The sequence below is a fragment of the Macaca thibetana genome, chromosome 14, assembly GCF_024542745.1.
Source record: "Macaca thibetana thibetana isolate TM-01 chromosome 14, ASM2454274v1, whole genome shotgun sequence".
In the NCBI taxonomy this organism is placed as follows: domain Eukaryota; kingdom Metazoa; phylum Chordata; class Mammalia; order Primates; family Cercopithecidae; genus Macaca; species Macaca thibetana.
In genome coordinates, this window is record NC_065591.1 from 11,761,493 (window position 1) to 11,783,690 (window position 22,198).

A 22,198-nucleotide genomic window follows, 5' to 3' on the forward strand; every position below is an offset into this window, starting at 1 on the left:
TTTTTTTTTTTTTTTTGAGACGGAGTCTTGCTCTGTCACCCAGGCTGGAGTGCAGTGGCCGGATCTCAGCTCACTGCAAGCTCCTCCTCTCGGGTTCACGCCATTCTCCTGCCTCAGCCTCCCGAGTAGCTGGGACTACAGGCACCCGCCACTTCGCCCGGCTAGTTTTTTTTTTTTTTTGTATTTTTTAGTAGAGACGGGGTTTCACCATATTAGCCAGGATGGTCTCGATCTCCTGACCTCATGATCCGCCCGTCTCGGCCTCCCAAAGTGCTGGGATTACAGGCTTGAGCCACCGCGCCCGGCCTATTTGTAGTCTTTTATCACTCACCCACCTCCCACCTTTTCCCTCAAGTCCCCAAAGTTCTTTGTATTATTCTTATGCTTCTGCATCCTAATAGTTGAGCTCCTACTTATGAGTGAGTACATGTAATGTTTGGTTTTTCATTCCTAAGTTACTTCTCTTAGAATAATGGTTTCCAGTTCTATCCAGGTTGCTGCTAATGCCATTCTTTCCTTTTTATGGCTGCGTAGTATCCCATTGTATATGCATACTACAATTTCTTGAATCACTTGTTGATTGATGGGCATTTTGGCTGGTTGTATGTTTTTGCAGTCCTGAATTGTGCTGCTATAAAAATGCCTGTGCAAGGATCTTTTCCATATAATGACTTCTTTTCCTCTGGGTAGATACTCAGTAGTAGGACTGCTGGATCAAATGGTAGTTCTACTTCTGGTTATTTAAGGAATATCTACACTGTTTTCCATAGTGGTTGTATTTGTTCACATTCCCATCAGCAGTGTAGAAGTGTTCCCTTTTCACTGCATCTCTGAACAACATCTTTTGTTTTTTTGATTTTTTGAATCATTATGGTCTTAATATATTGTGGCCCTTCTTGCAGTAGTAAGGTGGTATTGCATTGTGGTTTTGATGTGCATTTCCCTGATCATTAGTGACATTGAGCATTTTTTCATGTTTGTTGGCCCTTTGTATATGTTCTTTCTAGAACTGTCAATTCCTGTCCTTAGCCCCTTTTTTGATGGGATTGTTTGTTTTTTCCTTGCTAATTTGTTTGAGTTCCTTATAGATTCTGGATATTAGTTTTTTGTTGGATGTATAGATTGTGAAGATTTTCTCCTCTGTGGGTTGTCTGTTTACTCTGCTGACTGTTTCCTTTGCTATGCGGAAGCTCTTTAGTTCAATTAAATCCCACCTATTTATCTTTGTTTTTATTGCATTTGCCTTTAGGTTCTTGGTCCTGAAATCTTTGCCTAAGCAAATGTCTAGAAGGGTTTTTCCGATGTTATCTTATAGAATGTTTACAGTTTCAGGTCCTAGATTTGAGTCCTTGATCCACCTTGAGTTGCTTTTCATATAAGATGAGAGATGAGGATCCAGTTTCAGTCTCCTACATGTGGCTTGCCAATTATCCCAGCACCATTTGTTGAATAGAGTACCCTGTGATGGTATATACAGGTCATTACACATTTCTCAGAAATTATAGAATGTAGGACAGCGAGAGTGAACTTTAATATAAGCTATGCACTTTGCATGAAAATAATTTGTCCAGGTGAGTTCATCAATTATGTATGTCACTCTGGGTTAGGCTTTGAATAATGAGGGAGGCTGTACCTGTGCAGGGGCAGGAGTTATATGTGAACTCTGTATTTTCTACTCAATCTTTTCTGTAAACCTGAATGTACTCTAAAGGAATAGTGTGTTTAAAAAAAGAATGATGCAAATTGCAAAAAAAATGATTTTCACACGAGAAGAAAAATCCTTATTGAAAAAAGCCAAATCAATGAATTGTACAATAATATAGATAGCTGATCAATTTTGGTGAAAATCTAACACAATCAACTAAAACCTATTAAAAGAAATAAGAATACATGAAGTTAGCTAAATACAAGTTAAGAAAATGAAAAAGGGAATTGCTTTCCTGCAAGCTAGCTACGCCACTACACACCATAATGAAGAAATGGTACCATTGACAATAATATAAACAGCAGCCACAAAAATATATTAATAGCTGCCTGAGTGGAGATATACAAGCCTCCAGAAACAGATTCACGAAACTTTTGTCACGATATCAAAAGGAAATCTAGATAAATGGATGCCCACACCTGGTTTCTAGAGGAAACAGTAGAAAATTTAAAGACGTCGGCCGGGCGCGGTGGCTCAAGCCTGTAATCCCAGCACTTTGGGAGGCCGAGACGGGCGGATCACAAGGTCAGGAGATCGAGACCATCCTGGCTAACACGGCGAAACCCCGTCTCTACTAAAAACACAAAAAATTAGCCGGGCGAGGTGGCGGCGCCTGTGGTCCCAGCTACTCGGGAGGCTGAGGCAGGAGAATGGCGGGAACCCGGGAGGCGGAGCTTGCAGTGAGCTGAGATCCGGCCACTGCACTCCAGCCTGGGCGACAGAGCGAGACTCCGTCTCAAAAAAAAAAAAAAAAAGAAAATTTAAAGACGTCAACTATGCTCTGTTCTATAAATTCGAAGTTGCTTCTAACAGAATTTTGTTTTAACTTTTATTCTAGGTTTGGGGTTCATGTCAGTTGGTCAAGTGGTATTATGGAGGTTTGTTGTGCATATTATTTTATCACTCTGGTATTAAGCCTAGTACCCAATATTATTTTTTCTGATCCTATCCCTCCATCCACCCTCCATGCTCAAGTCGGCCCCACTGTCTGTTGTTGCCCTCTATGTGTCTACGTGTTCACATCATTTAGCTCCCACTTATAAGTAAGAACATGTAGTATTTGTTTTCTTTCCCTTCATTAGTTTGCTAAGGATAATGGCCTCCAGCTCCATCCATGTTCCTGGAAAAGACATGACCTCATTCTTTTTAATGGCTTCATAGTATTTCATGGTGTATATGTACCACATTTTCTTTATCCAGTCTGCCATTGATAGACATTTAGGTTGGTTCCATGTCTTCGCTATTGTGAATAGTGCTGCAATGAACATAAGCATGCTTTATATTCCTTTAGGTTTATACCCAGTGATGGGATTGCTAGGTCAAGTGGTAGTTCTGTTTTTAGCTCTTTGAGGAATTGCCACACTGATTTCTATAATGGCTAAACTCATTTACACTCCTACCAACAGTGTATAAACATTCCCTTTTCTCTACAGCCTTGCTAGCCTCTGTCTAACAGAATCTTACTAGGGCAGTTTGATGTTTTGTTTAATTCTGGAGTGCTGCTTGAATCTTTCAGAATTAGAATATATCCATTGATTAAGGAATGAGGAGAGGCCCAGTTTGGGGACCAGACTTGCTGGGCTTAAGCTAAGCTCTGGTATTTTCTACTTGTGAATTTTGCAGCAAGTGGCTTAGCTTTGCAGAAATAGTTTCCTTAATTTTAAACTCAGGTGGCAAAAGCAGTGCCTACCTCACAGGATTTACATAAGGAATAAATGAATTAATGGAGGAAAATACACATCACAGCATCTGAGCACTAAATGTCAATTCCCACAGTTACGTAACCAAAGGAGAAAATATAGATGATTAAGTAAAAAATAATCACCTCTTTCTCAACACAAAATATCAAACAGAATCTAACCCATTCGGCTAACAAGGAATGTTTACACACCCTAAGGGTTAACAAAGAGTGCTACAGAACCTGGTTCTGGCTCTGTTGGGATCTTCCACAGTTAAGATCATTACTTTTCAAATTTTTTGTTTTATGATTACATCAGAGTGACTATTATTATGATATTGTTAATATTCTTAATGATGTGTCTTGGATCTAAGTCTACATGTGGGTGTGGGTGTGGGTGGAGTAAATATTGGACTACTGTCCTCACCAGGATGTGTTGGTCCCAGTGTGCTTCTGCCTGAGGTTACTACCCAGCAATTCTCTAGGGATTGGTCTTCAAACTGGTGATCAGCTTCCTAGAAGATGAAAAAATTTAGAGGATCAATCAAGATCCTAGTGTCCAAGTACTTTGGCCATACATTTATCAGGTGATCACCATGGTTCTCAATTTGTACTTCCTCTTCCACATAAAGGAATCCCAGATGGAGAACTGGGTGGCAGAGAACTGGACCAGGTCCTCACACCTCTTCTTGACCATCCCCACAGTCCATAAGATGTGCTGGTCCACCCTTGAGGTACCTGTGTGTCTTTGTTATTCAGCCCTTCATGTGAATAAAACACATGAGGACAGCAAACCAGAATCACATCTGAGGTACCATGTCAAAAGAGGATGTTTGAGTCCCCTGCAAAAACAGGTGCCACTTAGGATGAAGAAATTAAGTAGATTTTCTTGATCTTGTTCTAGAGAGAAAAGCAGTTGCCCTGTGGTGTCTGCAACAGGTGTAATGAAGTGTTTTATAAATTTTGGAAGGACTGCATAGAGAAGCTGAACAAATAACCTCAGGATATGTGAGATAAACCAGGAAACTGATGGCCTGATCTTCACTGTGGGTTTCTAGGGACAGTTTGCTTTGGTGAACTTGACAGTTTGCTCACTAGAAAGACCTTTCTTCGCCAACAGTCCATTGCACTGAAACAGATAACAAAAAATTTTTGTAGCATGTATTGTTGATCCCCTTAATGTCATTAGCTCTGTTACTTTGTGCACACCTCGCTTTAGCTTTCTTGAAATCTCGCTGACTGTAGGTCAGCCATTCTTTGGCTCTAACACATAAATTTGCAGAAATTTTTCCTACCCCAGGATGACCTAGTACTGGCTATTGCCCAATAAGTCTTGTGTGGTCGTTAGTCTACGTATTTATTGAACTAATTAAGTCTTGTTTATTATAATCTAGGGAACAAACTTACCAGCTATTAACACTTTGATAAGTCAGACAAATGGCCTCCAAATGGCTGAAAAATGAAAACCGAGATGCTAGATTACAATCATGGGATGCCAGATAGGGCACACGATTTCTTAATTCTGGATTTACTTTTTATTTGTATCCCTCATTGGTAAAATAAAAGCCGCTGTGTTTCACATCTCAGAACCTCAGGGAAGCTGGCTCCTTGTTCTCCAGTGGAAGGCGTTGCTGGGTCACTGAAAGGTGAGAGGAGGCAGAAGTCATGTTTCTTTGTTTCTCACATTGCTCCTTGTACTGATTGTGGTGGCAGAGCGTGCAGCACCCAGCAGCCCAGAAAAGCAGAGTGCAGTGCGATGGCTGTTATTCCTGCTGAGGTGGCTCAGTTTTAGCAGCAGCCTCGCCTTCAGCTGCAGTCATGAGATCTGGGCAACAGCATTTTATCTTTTTCTCTTCCAGCTTCAGGGTTGGTATGGTTTTCCTGCAATTTGCAATCAGAGGGCATCTTTCATAACCCCTTTTTGGTTCTGGAGTCTGTCAAAATTCCTAACACTAATTTCTACATGGAATGTCATTCTGATTAATTGATTAATTTACATATAGTGTTTATTTTCTTGACTGTACACTTTCTGATAAAAACTGCAGATATGTATATATTATATCTCTCATCTGAGATATATCTCTATATCTATCTATCTATCTATCTATCTATACATACATACATACATACATACACACATCCCTCTCTCAAATGAGTACATACATGAAAATGTGTGGTTTGCAGAATATCAAAGGGAAGAGAAAAGTCCCATGATGGGCACACTGACTACCAGTTAGAGAAAAGTTAATGAATTACAGAACTGTAAGACCTTAAGGTTTTACATTCTCTGGATAAATACCCTGACAGCTTCAAAAGCATGCAATCAGCACTATTTGCCAATACGTCAGGTATTTTGCTAACATATGTTTCCTTTCATAGTTGACACTACATAATAGATTGTGATGCTGTCTCATTCAGCCTGATCACCTGACCTTCTGACTTCATGCACCTAAAGAAATCCAGTGATCCAATTTTACCCATCCTTTGTGGTGAAAAATCTCATGTTGAAGAAGGACAGAAGAAACTGGAATGAGGTCGCTGTCTTTATCTGAGATTTCTGCTCTCATCCTTTCCTGTGTTGAGTCTCAATAATTATCCATGTCCTATCCTAAACCTCATTTTCTCTTTACCAGAAATAGCTCCTCTATCTAAGGTTTTATCCTCCAGTGCATGTCCGTACTTCAGTTTCCCCTAGTCTTATTTCTATGTAGATTTCATATAGAAATTCTATGTAGATTTCATATAATGGAGGTGTCTAAAATAAGACAATAATGACAGAAGAGATCATAACTTGTAGAGCAGTATTAAAACAATCAGTACTTGTTACCAAGATCATTTTTTCTAAAAGAGAAAATAAAAATGTTACATATGCATCAAAATGTGGACAGCAAGTCACCCAGGTGCCGAGGCAAGAGATCGAGGGCACGAGTTGTTCCAGTATAATAAAATATATAAAATAAGAAGACTTATACTAGATATAGATAATAGATATGATTATATATGAATATCATTAATCATTAGTTTGTAGCAATTACTCTTTATTCCAATATTATAATAATCTTCGCTCTATAATCATAACCTAGGAAAAGCCAGGCCATATAGAGATGGGAGTTGAGGGGACATAGTGAGGAGTGACCAGAAGACAAGAGGACGAGTCCTCTGTCACGCCCCGACAGGGCCACTAGAGGGCTCCTTGGTCTAGCAGTAATGCCAGCGTCTGGGAAGACGCCCGTTGCCAAGTGGACCGTGGTCTAGCGGAGCGGTAGCGTCAGTGTCAAGGAAAAACACCGGCTACTTAGCAGACTGGGAAAGGGAGTCTCCCTCTCCCTGAGGGGAGTTTAGAGAAGACTCTGCTCCTCCACCTCTTGTGGAAGGCCTGACATCAGTAAGGCCCGCCGGCAGTCATCCGGAGGCTTAACCATCTCCCTGTGACGCTGTGCTTCAGTGGTCACGCTCCTAGTCCGCCTTCATGTTCCCTCCTGTACACCTGGCTCAGCCTTTTAGATAGCAGTAGCAAATTAGTGAAAGTACTAAAAGTCTCTGATATGCAGAAATAATGGCGTAGGCCGTTTCTCTCTCTCTCCTCCCTTTCTCTCTGCCTCGCTGCCAGGCAGGGAAGGGCCCCCTGTCCACTGGACACATGACCCACGTGACTGACCCACGTGACCTTACCTATCATTGGAGATGGCTCACACTCCCTACCCTGCCCCTTTGTCTTGTATGCAATAAATATCAGCGCAGTCTGGCATTCGGGGCCACTACCTGTCTCTGCGTCTTGGTGATAGTGGCCTCCCAGGCCCAGCTGTCTTTTCTTTTATCTCTTTGTCTTGTGTCTTTATTTCTGCAATCTCTCGTCTCCGCACACGGGGAGAAAAACCCATCGACCCTGTGGGGTTGGACCCTACATCAAAATATCAAGAGCATGTGTAACTTTCAGACTGGCAAAGGAAAATGAAATTAAATATGACTCAGTCAGTGCAAAAGAAGAAAGTAAGGCAGACAGAAAACATAGAAAAAGCATCACCAATGCCCCATGAGGCCCCTATTAGTTGCAGGCTGGAAAATTTGACAAGCATCTGGCTGAAGGTAAGAAATATCTGTAGAAAATACGGGGGAACTGCCAAGAGCATAAAAAATATCTTGGCCTAGATCTAGCCAGGATACAGGCATAGGGAGAGGACCACACATTTTGGGCTTGCTGTCCTCAGATAGCAGTTGCAATCCTGCAGATAGGATTGACAGTCAACATGTTTCTGTATTAGGGCAACTGAGGTTGCAGTCCAAGGTCTGCCTATGAATCCTTCAATTCTAAACCCTTCACTTTGTAAGAAGACAAACCTAGGATAAAAATGAAATAGAAGACCCTTGTAAGGAACTATAGCCAAGTGCAAATGGGATGGAGGTGGTCACAGAGTGCAGTGATCCCAGGCATCCTGATGCGTCCCTAGTTGTCTGTAAGAAAAAAATGTAAATAGAGGAAGATGATGTCATCCCAGGCCTCCTCCTAATCTAAGAGATTAATGCTGTGCTACACAGACCCTAATGCTCTCAACAAATCAGAGGCCATCTAGGAAGTGAAAGAGCGTTGTGCCCCAACTGTCCCAGCAGGAGGTCAGAGCAGAGAAGGGTTCATCCATTGTCCCTGCCTACACCTCACAGCCCAGGGCTGGACACACACTTTCACAAAATTTTCGAAAAGTATTTCATCACCCATTGATCATTTAGTAGTAGAGTGTTGAATTTCCAAGTGATTGGAGAATTTCTTGTAATTCTGTTTTTTATTTTAATTGGACTCAATTATGGTCGCAGAACATCGTTTCTATGACCTCAGTTATTATAAACCTCTAAAGGCTGGTGGTGCAACCCCAGCCACTTGCAGTCCTGGGCCCCCGTAGTATCATTCAGTGATCAATAGACCACCACATCCAGGCCCCGAAGCTGTGGTCAGGCCCTGGCTGGTCACCACGTCTGTGTCCCTGCTTCCCCTGGAACTCTCCACACAGTCAGTGCTGGGGCTGGAGCCGTTACAATCAGTGTCTCTTTCGATGGGCACAGCTGTAGTCCTCAGTCTTCATATCTCTTTATCCACTTCCACCTCAAGGCCACAGCATCCATTCCTGCCTGAAGCAAGTAAATTCCATCCCACTGAGGAATTCTTCAGTGGGCTCTGTGCTCCCCTGAACTGATATACAGAGATGATTTTCTCCATCAGGCATGACCGTGAGCATTGCTCTGAATGTGTGTTTTTTCATTGCTTGAGTCTTGACCGAAATGGGCTTTCCTGTCATTGTCATAAGACACCCTGGATGCTTGGTCTAAGCTATCTGTAGTCATCTTTTTCCCCAGTGTAGCCATCTTGGAGACCTATGTCCCCCACTGAGCTAGGACACTGGGGCAAAAAGTAACGAGCTTCACAGGGGTCTTCAGGAAGTGCTGGGTGTGAGCGCCCTATGCCTCAAGGACCCGAGTCATACTTTCTCATCACTTTTATGCTGCCTCAAGGTGTTTCTTATAAACATTCTCTTCCTGGGCCATTTCAGAAGCTTGTAGTTCTACGTCCTTCCCTTGGGTAGTTTCCTCTGTCAGTTACATGGGTCTGACACGCTGAGTCACAGGCTTGGCCACCAGAGCAAACCCGTTTTTCATTGTGCGATGCTCCCCATGTGGCATGGGCATTCTGGAGTGGTCCCTTCCATTGGAGCTTGTTTCCTTTCTAGAACGTATTTCACCACTTCATCAAATGGGCCAGGGCCTTCACTGAACAGATTTGCAGTTTCTAAGTGAGTGCCCATGTGCACATCTTCCAGTTCCTAGCTCTGAATCTCTTTTCCCTTTTCCTGCCTTTTAGGGTGTGAAGCAAAACAAGTTAGGCTGTGGTTTGGGAACGGTCCTGGGTGCAAGGCCTCACTATGACTTTTGTAGGTCACAGGTGTTATTGCCTTCATAGGCCACTTCTGCATAGAAACATATTAGACTTTGTACTTTACAATTGCATTGCTAAGATGGTGAATATATCCTTGGCTAGATTCATTGATATGTACTCACTTTAAGAAATGTTGTGTTTTGGCCGGGCGCGGTGGCTCAAGCCTGTAATCCCAGCACTTTGGGAGGCCGAGACGGGCGGATCACGAGGTCAGGAGATCGAGACCATCCTGGCTAACACGGTGAAACCCCGTCTCTACTAAAAAATACAAAAAACTAGCCGGGCGAAGTGGCGGGCGCCTGTAGTCCCAGCTACTCGGGAGGCTGAGGCAGGAAAATGGCGTGAACCCGGGAGGCGGAGCTTGCAGTGAGCTGAGATCAGGCCACTGCACTCCAGCCTGGGCAAGAGAGCCAGACTCCGCCTAAAAAAAAAAAAAAAAAAAAAAAAAAAAAAAAAACCAGAAATGTTGTGTGTTTTTTTTTAAATTATAACATTATTATGGACCCCTGTTGTGGGCCTGGATCCCTGCGCCTGCCTTGCTGAAGGGAAGAGTCATCCCTGGTGGAACTGAGTTGTCTGAGAAACAGACAGGGTCTTCCTGGGTGAGGGGATGGCCCCACTAAGAAGAGGGACAGGCTGAAGTGACAGCAGAAGAGGTAGTAATAACCTAACCCTGATGACAGGAATACAGGGGACAGAACATGAACGAGACCCTAGTTTCCATTTAAAAATCCTCTGCTGTGCCGGGTCCCTGCACATCACACTCACTCCCCTCAACCCTCATGGCCTTTGCAGCTCACTGTGGGGCAGGGGAGGATGAACCCACTGGCAGAGACTGGACGGGGGAACATTGCATAATTTAAGGTGTTGTTATGCTAGAAAACTCAGTCATCAGGGTAAGTAATATTTTCATGCAATACTTTAAAAGTTCAACATTAACGCCAACATCCATGAATGACAAATAAAAATCAAAATTTAAAATTCAGACAGGATCCCCCTTGCTTTGCACTCCTCCCCTCCCTGACTGGCTCTGGTCTGGGCCCTGCACACCCGGGGGAGGCCCAGAGACAACCCAGAGGAGCCTGGCATAACCAGCAGGGCTCAGCATGGATGGGACTGGGGTAAAATCAGGGCTTCTGAGCACGACCCCAAGAGTGTGAGGTTTCCAGAGAAAGTGGCTGAGGGAGGTAGTGGGATGTGGAGCGTGAAACACTCTTCAGAGAAAAATTAGGCAACAAGAGCTAATGCTTTTTTTCTTCGGAGAGAGAGAAGTCCAACTCTTGGGCTGGAGATGATGAGAATTCAAGCGTTTCCCAGAAACCTCGGACCCTCACCCAGCTCCTTCGAGGCCTCTCTGTCTGCAACCTACAGCCTGCCTGTGCAGTCTGGGAAGCCTCTTTTTTTTTTTTTTAATAGAAGAACAAGAAATAATTTTAGTGATTTGCAGTTAGTTTATTGAAATGGAAATGAATTTGAGGTTTCAACAATTGTCCAGCAGTTTCCACATATAAAAAGACAACACAAGAAAGAAAAGTGGCTTCTAGCAATCAACAGATGAGTTCTGGCCATAGTCTGTAGTCCTCTGAGCCAAACACCTTGTGTAAAGTTAATTACTCTTAATTACACCAAATACTGTCGTACATTGTATGCTGGAAAACAAAAACAGATCACTTAGGTTTGCAAATTTCACTTACTAAGTCAAATAGTATAACTTGCCTTCTTGTTTTCTTGCATTTGTCCACAAACAGCTAACTCCCAGGAAAATTTGCAGCGGAAGAAAAGCCAGCATCCCCTCTCCGTTTATTCTGTCCTCTAGGAGACACTTCATAACGCCAAACAGGGGCCAGGGTTGTAGGACCTCTTCCCTACCAGGGATCCATGTAATACTTTTTTTCTCCAAAAATTCTATTCCTTGAAATAACTTATCCAATAAATATGCTGCACATACTATTTGTTGAAGACCTGATCATTTGGACTGTTTCTGATACCACTTTTACAACACAGAATGGTTAAAAAAAAAAAAAAAATCTCAGCTCAAATACAAGAATGTGATGGTTTTGAGTTATTGCACAGGCATAAAAGGTGGAAATGTTGTAACAGGCTGAGACTCTTCACCATTACCTTTGAGGTCTATGAAATATTGGAGCTGGGCTGGGTGCGATGGCTCATGCCTGTAATCCCAGCACTTTGGGAAGCCAAGGTGGGCAGATTGCTTGACCCCAGGAGTTTAAACCAATCTGGGCAATATGACAAAACCCAATCTCTACCAAAAAAAAAAAAAAAAAAAAATATATATATATGCTGGATGTGCTAGTGTGCAACTGTAGTTGCAGCTACTCAAGAGGCTAACGTGGGAGGATCACTTGAGCCCAGGAGATGGAGGCTGCAGTGAACTGTGATTGTACCACTGCACTCCAGCCTGGGCAAAAGAGCAAGACTCTGTCTCAAAAAAACAAAACAAAACAAAACAAAAAAATGGAAACAAGAAACATTAGAGTTTTATAATATAAATGATTAATCTGAGGGGTTTTTTTGGTTTGTTTGGGTTTATTGTTTGTTTGTTTGTTTGTTTTTGAGATGGAGTCTCTCTTTATTGCCCAGGCTGGAGTGCAGTGGCACTATCTTTGCCTACTGCAACCTCTGCCTCCTGGGTTCAAGCAATTCTCCTGCCTCAGCCACCCAAGTAGCTGGAATTACAGGTGTGCGCAACCACACCTGGCTAATTTTTGTATTTTTAGTAGAGACGGGGTTTCAACATGTTGACCAGGCTGGTCTTGAACTCTTGACCTCAAGTGATCCACCCACCTTGGCCTCCCAAAGTGCTGGGATTACATGTATGAGGGACCGAACCTGGCTAATCTGAGTTTTTAAAGAAAAAAATGATTCAACCATCCCAAATTGCAGTTAATATTTACTTTTATCCTTGAGCATTTGATATATCTCTAAATTTTCTATTATGGAATGTTTTAAATAAAATTTTGGGGTATTAAATAAATTCTTAAAAAAAAACACACACACACATAATCCCAGCACTTTGGGAGGCTGAGTGGGCAGATCACCTCAGGTCAGGAGTTTGAGACCAGCCTGGCCAACATGGTGAAACCCCATCTCTACTTAAAATCAGCTGGGTGTGGTGGCATGTGCCAGTAATCCCAGCTACTCCAAAGGCTGAGGCTGGAGAATCACTTGAACCCAGGAGGCGGAGGTTGCAGTAAGCCGAGATCGTGCCATTACACTCCAGCCTGAGCAACAAGAGCTAAACTCCGTCTCAAAACAAAAAAACAAAAAACTCGTAGCCAACACATCTTTATAAACAGAAACACTCAATGTTATAACCATTGACTTTGTTGTAAACAATTCTAATTGACTTTGTTGTAAACAATTCTAGCACTCGTGCTGTTTCACACCCGTGATCTGCACTTCCCACTTCATGAGGCACTTAATTAAGTGGTGCATGATTTCCAGTCATGTATGCTAACAAATCTTGGTTGCTTGGACTTGCATTTTAAATTCTTTATTTTAGGCCAGGAGGGATGGCTCACACCTGTAATCCCAGCAATTTGGGAGGCCGAGGCTGGCAGATCACCTGAGGCCAGGAGTTCGAGACCAGCCTGGCCAACATGGTGAAACCCCATCTCTACTAAAAATACAAAAATTAGCTGGGCATGGTGATGGTACGTGCCTGTAGTCCCAGCTACTCGAGAGTCTGAGGCACAAGAACTGCTTGATCCCAGGAGGCAGAGTTTGCAGTGAACGAAGATCATGCCACTACACTCCAGCCTGGGCGACGGAGTGAAACTCCATCTCAAAAAAATTCTTTTTCTTTATTTTAGAAAATGCAGAATTTGCACAAATTGTATTTTCTGAGCTAGATAAAAAATAATAAGAATGTTTTTAATATTTGTTTTGTGAAACTAGGAAATGTCTTAGTAGGTTGCTCCTACAAGTGTGTGACTCCTTGAGAACCAAATTTTTTCTCTTAATAAAAATGTGCATGTGTCTGGCTGGGTGCCGTGGCTCACACCTGTAATTCCAGAATTTTGGGAGGTCAAGGGAGGCAGATCACTTGAAGTCAGGAGTTTGAGACCAGCCTTGCAAACATGGCAAAACTCCATCTCTAGTAAAAATACAAAAATTAGCAGGGCATGGTGGCGCACACCTGTAATCCCAAATACTTGGGAGGCAGAGGCAGGCAATTCACTTGAACCCGGGAAGTGGAGGTTGCAGTGAGCTGAGATTCGTGCCACTACACTCCAGCCTGGGTGACAGAGCGAAACTCCGTCTCAAAAAAAAAAAAAAAAAAAAAAAACCAAAAAAAATGCAGATGCCTGTCGCTGTGTGTCTGTGTGTCTATACTTGTGTGCTTATGTGTGTCTGTGTCTGTGTGAGAATGGACTGGTGAGGTCAGAGGTAGATGGGTGATCTCTAAGTCTTGCTTTTCTCCCTTTTGCCTTTTCCATTTATCACTACCTAAAGATTCTCAGTGTGAAGTGGCAAAGCAGCCTGGAGACAAAGTTTAATGAATTGATATATAAAGTTTAGAGCCCGCTGGTTCTGATCGGTGATTTTCAAAGGGTACCTAAGAAGAAGCCAAAATTACCATCATCAGTCCGAAGTTTTTCAGAGTTCTACGTGACTGGCTGAGGAAGCACTGCTTGAACTTCCCCATAGCCTCCGTGGCGGCCTCGCTGTCTGTGAATTCTTGAAGAAGCTCTTTGTACTCAGGTATAGATATGTCAGAATTGATGGTCTTTTCAACCACATCCTCCAGGAGTTTGCAGCCAGAATCTGAAAAAAAAAAAAAAAAAATACACAAGAACATGGGCCATTACCAGAGGTGTGAGCTCATTTTACGGATGAGTTGGGAAAGCCGGCTGTCTTCGTACCTCCAGGGACAGACTGAGGTTCAGAAAGATTTTGGTGCAGGATGTAGAGTTCTCAATTCTGAGAGCATAAACTCAGGCTCTGCAAATTCTCTCCAACCTCCCAAACCCAGAGAAGCCCAACCCCATGTATCCTTGGCGAAGAGGACCCTCGAGAAATGAGGTGCTCTGACTGGGGGCACATAGCAAACACCGCTTGGGCTTTCTTGGTTCAAAGTCATGCAATGCTTCCCTGTTATCATGCCCAGCATCAGCGAGGGTTTCCAAGGATTTCAGATTAATGGGTCTAGGACATTGTCCGTTAGTTCTGTTGACTCTCCTGCAATAAAAGGGAATGTGTGACCAGGGAAGGTGGCTCACGCCTGTAATCCCAGCACTTAGGGAGGCCAAGGTAGGCAAATTGCTTGAGCTCAGGAGTTCAAGACCAGCCTGGACAACATAGGGAGACCTCATCTCTACAAAAAAATTAAAAATTAGCCAGGCATCGTGGTGCCCACCTGTAGTCCCAGCTACTTGGGAGGCTGAGACAGGAGCATTACTTGTGCCTGGGAGGAAGAGATTGCAGTGAGCTGAGACCGTGCCATTGCACACCAGTCCCTGTCCCAGCCTGGGTGACACAGCAAGACCTTGTCTCAAACACACACACACACACATGAATGGGAAATAGAACTTGTCCATGAAGGGATCTGAGGTCACCCCCTCAGTGTAAGGGAGAGGAAAGAGCTCAGGACTTGGCTTCATGTGAGCTGGTTGTGCTCTGGACTTTGTGATTTTCTAGTTTGTTGACTGTGAGCTTGTCACCCTTCTACGCGTCTGCACCTACCTTGGACACCAATACGGTAGGGTTTGGAATCCACCTTTGTGAATTGCACAAGGCAGGCTCCCTATGGAACTACTAGTGCTGATTCCAGCAGCCGGGGCTTTTGCCTCCCACTGGATCTTCAGTGCTGGAAGGAGACTCCGGGGGAGGGGGGGGTGAGTTCTCCTCACCGGTCTGCCTTGAGCCTGAAGCAACTGGGAGGGAAAGGGCATCCCAGAAGGACCCAGATCAACTCTGAGAACACAGAGTGAGCCACACAGGGTGAGAGAAACTGGGTCACACTCTGCAGCCTGGGCCTTCTGTCCTGGGAGGTTTCCTATTTCGTTCCACATTCAAGGAGACCCACGATTATTTCGTGGTTTCTAAGTGCAGATGCCATCTCTCTCTTGCCGCTGAAATCGTTAATTTCAGTATTCAATCCTGAGACTCATCCTGGTTTCTATGGTTGCCGTGACCATGGTGAGACCCCGAGTGCCATGATACACTACGTGCAGCTCCAATGCAGGGGACAGCCCACGAGGGCACTGCCCACTTGATTGTCAGGAACTCACGGGGATCCTAAGGCCTATCACACCCAGGCCCTTCACACTGGGATTCATCTGTGCTGGGGATTAAGGGCTGCGAGTTCTTCTACAGGGGCCCAGAATGACAACTCCTAGCCCGGAAGCAGCCGTCTCTGCCCAGAACTCACCTGCATAGCAGAGCGGAGGGAGGGCCGCCAGCATGAGGATCATTAGCAGCTTCATGGCGAGGCGGCTGCTGTCGGTGTTCAGTCGTGCGTGGCAGGGATCAAGGAAGCTGCTGTGGAGGTGAGCGCCCAGCCCTGCTCTATTTATTCCCCAGGGAGACACCTTAGTCCCTCCCAGGAATGAAGTAGAGTGTCAGCCTGGCGTGGGACCAGGGCACAATAGTGTGCCCCAAGGGGAGCCCAGCCAGCCTGTGCTCTGTTTGTAGAAACCAAGAAGGCAGTAATATTTGGATCCCTGACAATTTGGGGACTACAATAATGACACACGGCTTTTAGTAAAATGGATGCAACAGTGTTTTCCACAATATAAAGCAAAACCCAATGGTGTGATCTTGTGCTCTCAACACTGTTGTTATTATTGTAGTTTTCTTCTAGTCCTCTTTCCCTTCTTCCTCCTCCTCCTTCTATTCTTTTTCTTCTACTCCTCTTTGTCTTTTCCTCTTCTTCTCCTTATTCTTCAAGGTACAAACAGTTTCATAACTTGTATATCTGCCGGTCCTGGAATCATCAAATATTTGGGCTACCGGCATCTTCCTCTGGGAGGCAGACCTTCCTAATCCATAGACATTTCTTTTTCAGAAAAGTGGGGGCTTTTTTGTTTTGTTTTTTGGGGTGGTGTTGTTGTTTTGAGACAGAGTCTTGTTCTGTTGTCCAGGCTGGAGTGCAGTGACGCGATCTCAGCTCACTGAAGCTTCCGCCTCCCGGGTTCCAGCGATTCTCCTGCCTCAGCCTCCTGGGTAGCTGGGATTACAGGCACGTGCCAGGACACCCGGCTAATCTTTGTATTTTTAGTAGAGACGGGGTTTCAACATTTTAGCCAGGCTGGTCTTGAATTCCTGACCTCAGGTGATCTGCCCCCCTCAGCCTCCCAAAGTGCTGGGATTACAGGCGTGAGCCACCACGCCCAGCCCAGAAAAGTGCTTTAAGTTTTGGGAGAAACATTAATATATAACCTCAACTGAAAGCTTCTTGTTATTCTTGTTAAGAATTACAACACTATTTATTTTACAATATATTTATAATTTAATTCGTGCTTAGTTCTTTGTTAGTCTTTTACGGTTTTCCTTCCACTGGTTGAGAGGATGCTGGGAGTGAGTGGAGTAGCTGACTGCTTGGGTAGGCAGTGCTGGGCAGTGGGTGGCAATGGGGTTGGTCCATGATGGGATTTAGGTGATGAGATTTGGGCAGGTGTGGGTGTGGATCCCGGAGGCCACATGTAGTCATGCTGTGTCTTTAGGCAAGTTACAACGCTGGTCCCTCTGGGCTTCCTTTCTCTCTTTACTAAATGGGTATAAGTGACGCTGAATTTTTTTTTTTTTTTTGAGATGGAGTCTCACCCCAGGCTGGAGTTCAATGGCACGATCTTGGCGCACTGCAACCTCTGTCTCCCAAGTTCAAGCGATTCTCCTACCTCAGCCTTCTGAGTAGCTGGGATTACAGGCATGTGGCGCGACGCCTGGATAATTTTCATATTTTTAGTAGAGATGGGGTTTCTCCATGTTGGCCAGGCTGGTCTCGAACTCCTGACCTCAGGTGATCCACCCACCTTAGCCTCCCAAAGTGCTGGGATTACAGGTGTGAGCCACCATGCCCAGCCGTGATGCTGAATTTTTGTAATGATGATAGACGCTCTGTAATTTTTTTTTTTTTTTTTTTTAAGATGGAGTCTCACTCTTATTGCCCAGGCTGGAGTGCAGTGGCGTGATCTCACTGCAAACTCAGCCTTCCCAATTTCAAGCGATTCTCCTGCCTCAGCCTCCTGAGTAGCTGGGATTATAGGTGTGCACCACCACACCCAGCTAATTTTTATTTTTATTTTTATTTTTCTATTTTTAGTGGAGACGAGGTTTCACCATGTTCGCTAGGCTGGTCTCAAACTCCTGACCTTGTGATCCACCCGCCTTGGCCTCCCAAAGTACTGGGTTACAGTCGTGAGCCACCTCTCCCGGCCAACAGTCTGTAAATTTTTAAACACATGGCCAAGCATAAGATAATTCTGAATAAATGGCAGTTGAATTCATGCATGGATCCCTTGTTATCCACATCACTGTTGCTTCATCACAGCTTCTCCTGCGAGCTGGGCCCTGCGCTAGATTCAGTTCTAGAAACAGGTTAGACCAGGTGCTTGCTCCTGTGGGCCTTATTTTCTAATGAAGGACACAAAGAACAAGACTAAGGATAAGATACATTAGAGGTACGAGAAAGTGGTCACTGCTGCAAAGAACAGCAAAATATTCACAACGGCTGAACACTGTCATAGATGGCTGCCCAGGGGCAGTGGCCTGTAAGTCCCCCGAGGCAGCCTGTAGAGCAGGTGCTGTTTCAGCTGAGACTTGGATGAGTGGATGGTGATGTCCAGGGACACATCTGGGGAAGAGCATTTCAGGGAGAGGGAACTGCAAGTACAGAAGCTTGAGGACAGATAGCATCTGGCAAGGTAAGGGAGGGAACGTGGCCACATAGAATCAGGAGAAGGACGGGACAGCCTCACATGATAAAAACGCCACCCCTGTTTAATTAGGGTCACAGTGAAGGTCATAGGAACAAGAAAAACATAGTTGGCTCAGGTTAAAAAAAAAAAAAAAAGAATAGATGAAACAGCCAGAGGGACGAATCCATTGTTAATTCCCTGTGAATGCATTGTTTACTCTCTGGATTACTTGTGACATGTTTCTTTCCACCGTTCAGATGGAGCCTCAGTGGTCAAGAACAAACCTAATTTGGGGGAGGACAGAAGGGAGAGGTGTTGTTTACTTACCACTGTACACAGCTAACGTTGGCTGGTGGCCTTGTTTCCCAAGGGGAGTGAAGGACCTTGATCATGAAATGTGAGACTGTCTCCTCGGCCAGTACTTACTGGGGCTTTGTCTTGTGCCCCAGTCCTTATGGCCCTGCCCTGTCAGTCACCTGCTTACCCAGAACAGAACTTCAGGAAAGGCCTCTTGGAGCCATCTTGGTTGGCGGCAATATGCCTGTTGTTCAAGTCACCAAGACCTCGTCTAGACCCGGCGCCTCCCTCGCGTTGGCCAGAGTCTCATGCTGGGATTCCAAGTCTGAGTTGCTCAGTGTTCGGTCCACCCCAGCACTCCCATATTCCAGCTCAGTGTCCCAAAATGTGTCAGAAGCTTGCAAAGACTGACCTTCCCCTGCGTGGGGGTGAATACATCGGGTGACACGGGGTTGGGATTGAGTGAAGGGAACAGTGTGAATCCTCTAAAGGGACCACACACATCAGAAACGCTTTCTGGCCTCTTCTTTCTGAAATGGGGCTGAGGAAAGGAGAGGCTGTAGCTTCCATGGGGAGTCTACGGCAACCAAGGAAGAACCCCCTTCCCCTTACACACACGCCCAAGATGCACGTGACAGTGGCGCATTTTTCACACTCCCTCAATTGTCAGAAGAGAACTGTGAACCTGCGTACCTCTGAGAGGCCTGGGGAGACACACACAGGAGACTATAAGCCCAGATGGGAAAGGAGAGGTGCAGAGAGAGATGGACGAAGGGCTCTGGAAGGCCAGAGGAGGGAGACGGTGCCTTCCCTGAAGTGGGAGAAATGTCCTCTGGCTCAGAGAGCGAGGGGAGGCTGTGGGTAGGGAGCAGGTAGTTTAAAGGTGGATAAATTCAGAAGATGGGGGAGGTGACTCCCAGAGGAGTCAGATGACTGAAACGTCAGGAAAGGATAAAATCCCTTATCCCATGGGGCAGTCCCATCCCAGCTGGACATTCGCAAGACTCCCGGAAGTGAGTGCCTGGGAAGCTGCAGCTCTGCTAAGCGCTACTGTGCCACACTGCTGGGTCCTGTCTCTGCAGGTTCTGCAGCCCTTTCTCATAAGGGTTGGATGGCAGATGGGTGGTGAGTGAGGACTCAGAGCCTGACCACCACTTGTGTTCACATCCCAGCTCCTCCGTTTGCTGACTGCACCATTGGACAGGAAACTTAATGCTCTGTGTTCCCTTTAAAATGGGAACAGTCATAGAATTGCTGTGAGTCACAAGTGAAGTAAAACGTGGAAAGTCCTGAGAACAGTGCTTGGCACAAAGCAGGTTATCCAAATGTCAGCTGGTAGCCATTATTTTTGGTAATAAAAAAATGTATTTATGGTAAACTCCAAGGACTGCTAGGACTGTTCGACACCACTGAAACCTCGGCTTCCACATGACATTCTCTAAAATATTTGAGTAACTATTCAGATGTAAGCTAAATTTTTTTTTTTTTTTTTTTTTTTTGAGACAGAGTCTCACTCTATCACCCAGGCTGGAGTGCAGTGGCGGGATCTCAGCTCGCTGCAAGCTCCTCCTCCTGGGTTCACACCATTCTCCTGCCTCAGCCTTCCGAGTAGCTGGGACTACAAGCACCTGCCACCACGCCCGGCTAATTTTTTGTATTTTTAGCAGAGATGGGGTTTCACCGTGTTAGCCAGGATGGTCTCGATCTCCTGACCTCATGATCCGCCCGCCTCGGCCTCCGAAAGTGCTGGGATTACAGGCGCGAGCCACCGCTCCCAGCTAAAATTTTGAAGTTTTAAGTTTGAAAACAAAGTTCTGTGTTTTGATCTATATGTTTTGTTTTTTTTTTTCTGTGTTCCCCTTTCCTCAGAGTTTTTTGGTTTTTTGATTTTTTTTTTTTTTTTTTTTTTGGAACAGGTTCTTTTTCTGTCGCCCAGGCTGGAGTACGGTGGTGCCATCTTGGCTCACTGCACTCTCTGTCTCCTGAGTTCAAGCGATCCTCCTGCCTCAGCCTTTCCAGTAGCTGGGATTACAGGTGCACACCACCACGCCCAGCTAATTTTTGTATTTTTGGTAGAGACAGAGTTTCGCCATGTTGCTCAGGCTGGTCTCGAACTCCTGGGCTCAAGTGATCTGCCCACCTTGGCCTCCCAAAGTGCTGGGATTACAGGCATGAACTACCACACCTGGCCTCAGAGCTTTATTTAAATTATTTACAAATAACTTCTCACCCAAGCATATTCTACTTAATATTACCATATTAATCTTCCCAGAAACCAGTTCCAATTTATTTAACATGTTTAGATACATTTTTAAATTTTTTACCCGGCTTTACTAAGGCAAACTGACAAATAAAAATTATTTAGATTTATGGTTTATAATATATGTTTTGATGTATATATACATTCTGAAATGATTAATTCAAGCTAATTAGCATACCATCACCTCACATACTTGTTTTTTTTGTGTGTGATAAGAACACTTAAGATCTAATTGTTTAGCAACTTTCAGGAAATGTTCAGTTAAAATATGAATGAAAAACAATTCTGCACCAGTTCCTAAATGACAGGCACTGTTGTAAGCCCCTTTGAATCTCACCGCTGTCATCCTATGAGCAGAGTGACCGTACTATTGATTGCAAATGAGGGGCACTTTGGAAATGAAAGGGAACCCGAAATGGGTGGGATGCCAGGATAACAATGTAAACCAGGACTTTCCTGAGCAAACTGGATGTGTGATCACCACTCTGTGAAGTGGGCAGATCATTTCACCCCCGCTACAGGAGACGGGACACAGAGATTCCATAGAACTTTTCGAGACACAGCTAGGAAGTGGCAGAAACAGGATATGAAGCCAGGTGTTCTGGCTCCACAAGCTGCTCTCAACACTTTCACTCCTTGGCTGGATCCTGAAAAACCTGCACACCACGGCTCAGGCGGGTCCTGGTGACCTTGACTCCCACTGCTGCCCTGTGGGAACTTCGTGTGGATTTCTGCACAAGACTCACAGTTTTCTGCTTGAGAAATTATTGAAATAATTTACATTTACTTTGCAATTTTACCTTACAGTAATTTAACTATTTTACCTTGCTCCCTGTGGTCTCCACTGCCCTTGCCTTAGCCACTCTGGGTTGAAACACTTCATTCATTCTGGAAGCTACATCAAAGCATCTCACACCTTATGTTCTTTGCTGGTTCCTCCAACTCCCCGGATCTCCCCCTCCCCAGGGACCTGTGGCTCTCCATGGGCAGCTCCGAACTGACATCCTCTGATGCTGACCTGTCCTCTCTGTTCATGCTCCTGGAGAACATGGCCTCTGCATGTCCCGCCTCTGTATGACAACATCATATAATAAGTGCTTAATCAATAATTTTGTAATTTATTTTCTGGGTCAAAATGTGGTGCTTTACAAGAGTTCACTGATGATATCGCTCATGTTTTAGTACCGGGTCTATTTAGAAAGAGGCACTCATCGGCGTTTGAATCTTTAGTAAAGGCAAGGATTACACACAACACTAACCACACATCTGGGTGACTTCCTGGACACTAACACTAATGTTGTACTTTCCTGGATGATGGCTTTGGGGTCAGGGTGGGAGGAGACAGGTAAGGGGAGGGGGAAGTAGTTGGAGGCAGTGCTAACTTGGGGCGGGACCACCTCAGTGTTCCTTTTTTTTTTTTTTTTTTTTTTTTTTTTTGAGACAGAGTCTCACT

General features: G+C 44.6%; 1 protein-coding gene across 1 annotated transcript; it reads right to left on the bottom strand.

The window, feature by feature from the left end:
• Positions 1-10,741: 10,741 nt before the first annotated feature.
• Positions 10,742-15,833, bottom strand: LOC126935536 (mammaglobin-B). Its single transcript, XM_050757071.1, has 3 exons — positions 15,701-15,833; positions 13,907-14,094; positions 10,742-10,955 (listed from the first exon to the last, which is right to left on the bottom strand). Exons 1-3 carry the CDS (start codon positions 15,753-15,755, stop codon positions 10,923-10,925), a joined length of 276 nt encoding a protein of 91 aa, XP_050613028.1. The 5' UTR covers positions 15,756-15,833; the 3' UTR covers positions 10,742-10,922.
• Between the last annotated feature and the right edge of the window lie 6,365 nt (positions 15,834-22,198).

Excerpts from the sequence above, each read along its gene's own strand:
- LOC126935536 (XM_050757071.1), bottom strand. The coding sequence starts at position 15,755 with ATGAAGCTGCTAATGATCCTCATGCTGGCGGCCCTCCCTCCGCTCTGC. Across the intron at positions 14,095-15,700 it reads CCCTCCGCTCTGCTATGCAG|ATTCTGGCTGCAAACTCCTG; the intron begins GTGAGTTCTGGG and ends TTTTTTTTTCAG. Across the intron at positions 10,956-13,906 it reads AAAACTTCGGACTGATGATG|CATACAATGTACGACAGTAT; the intron begins GTAATTTTGGCT and ends TTTGTTTTCCAG.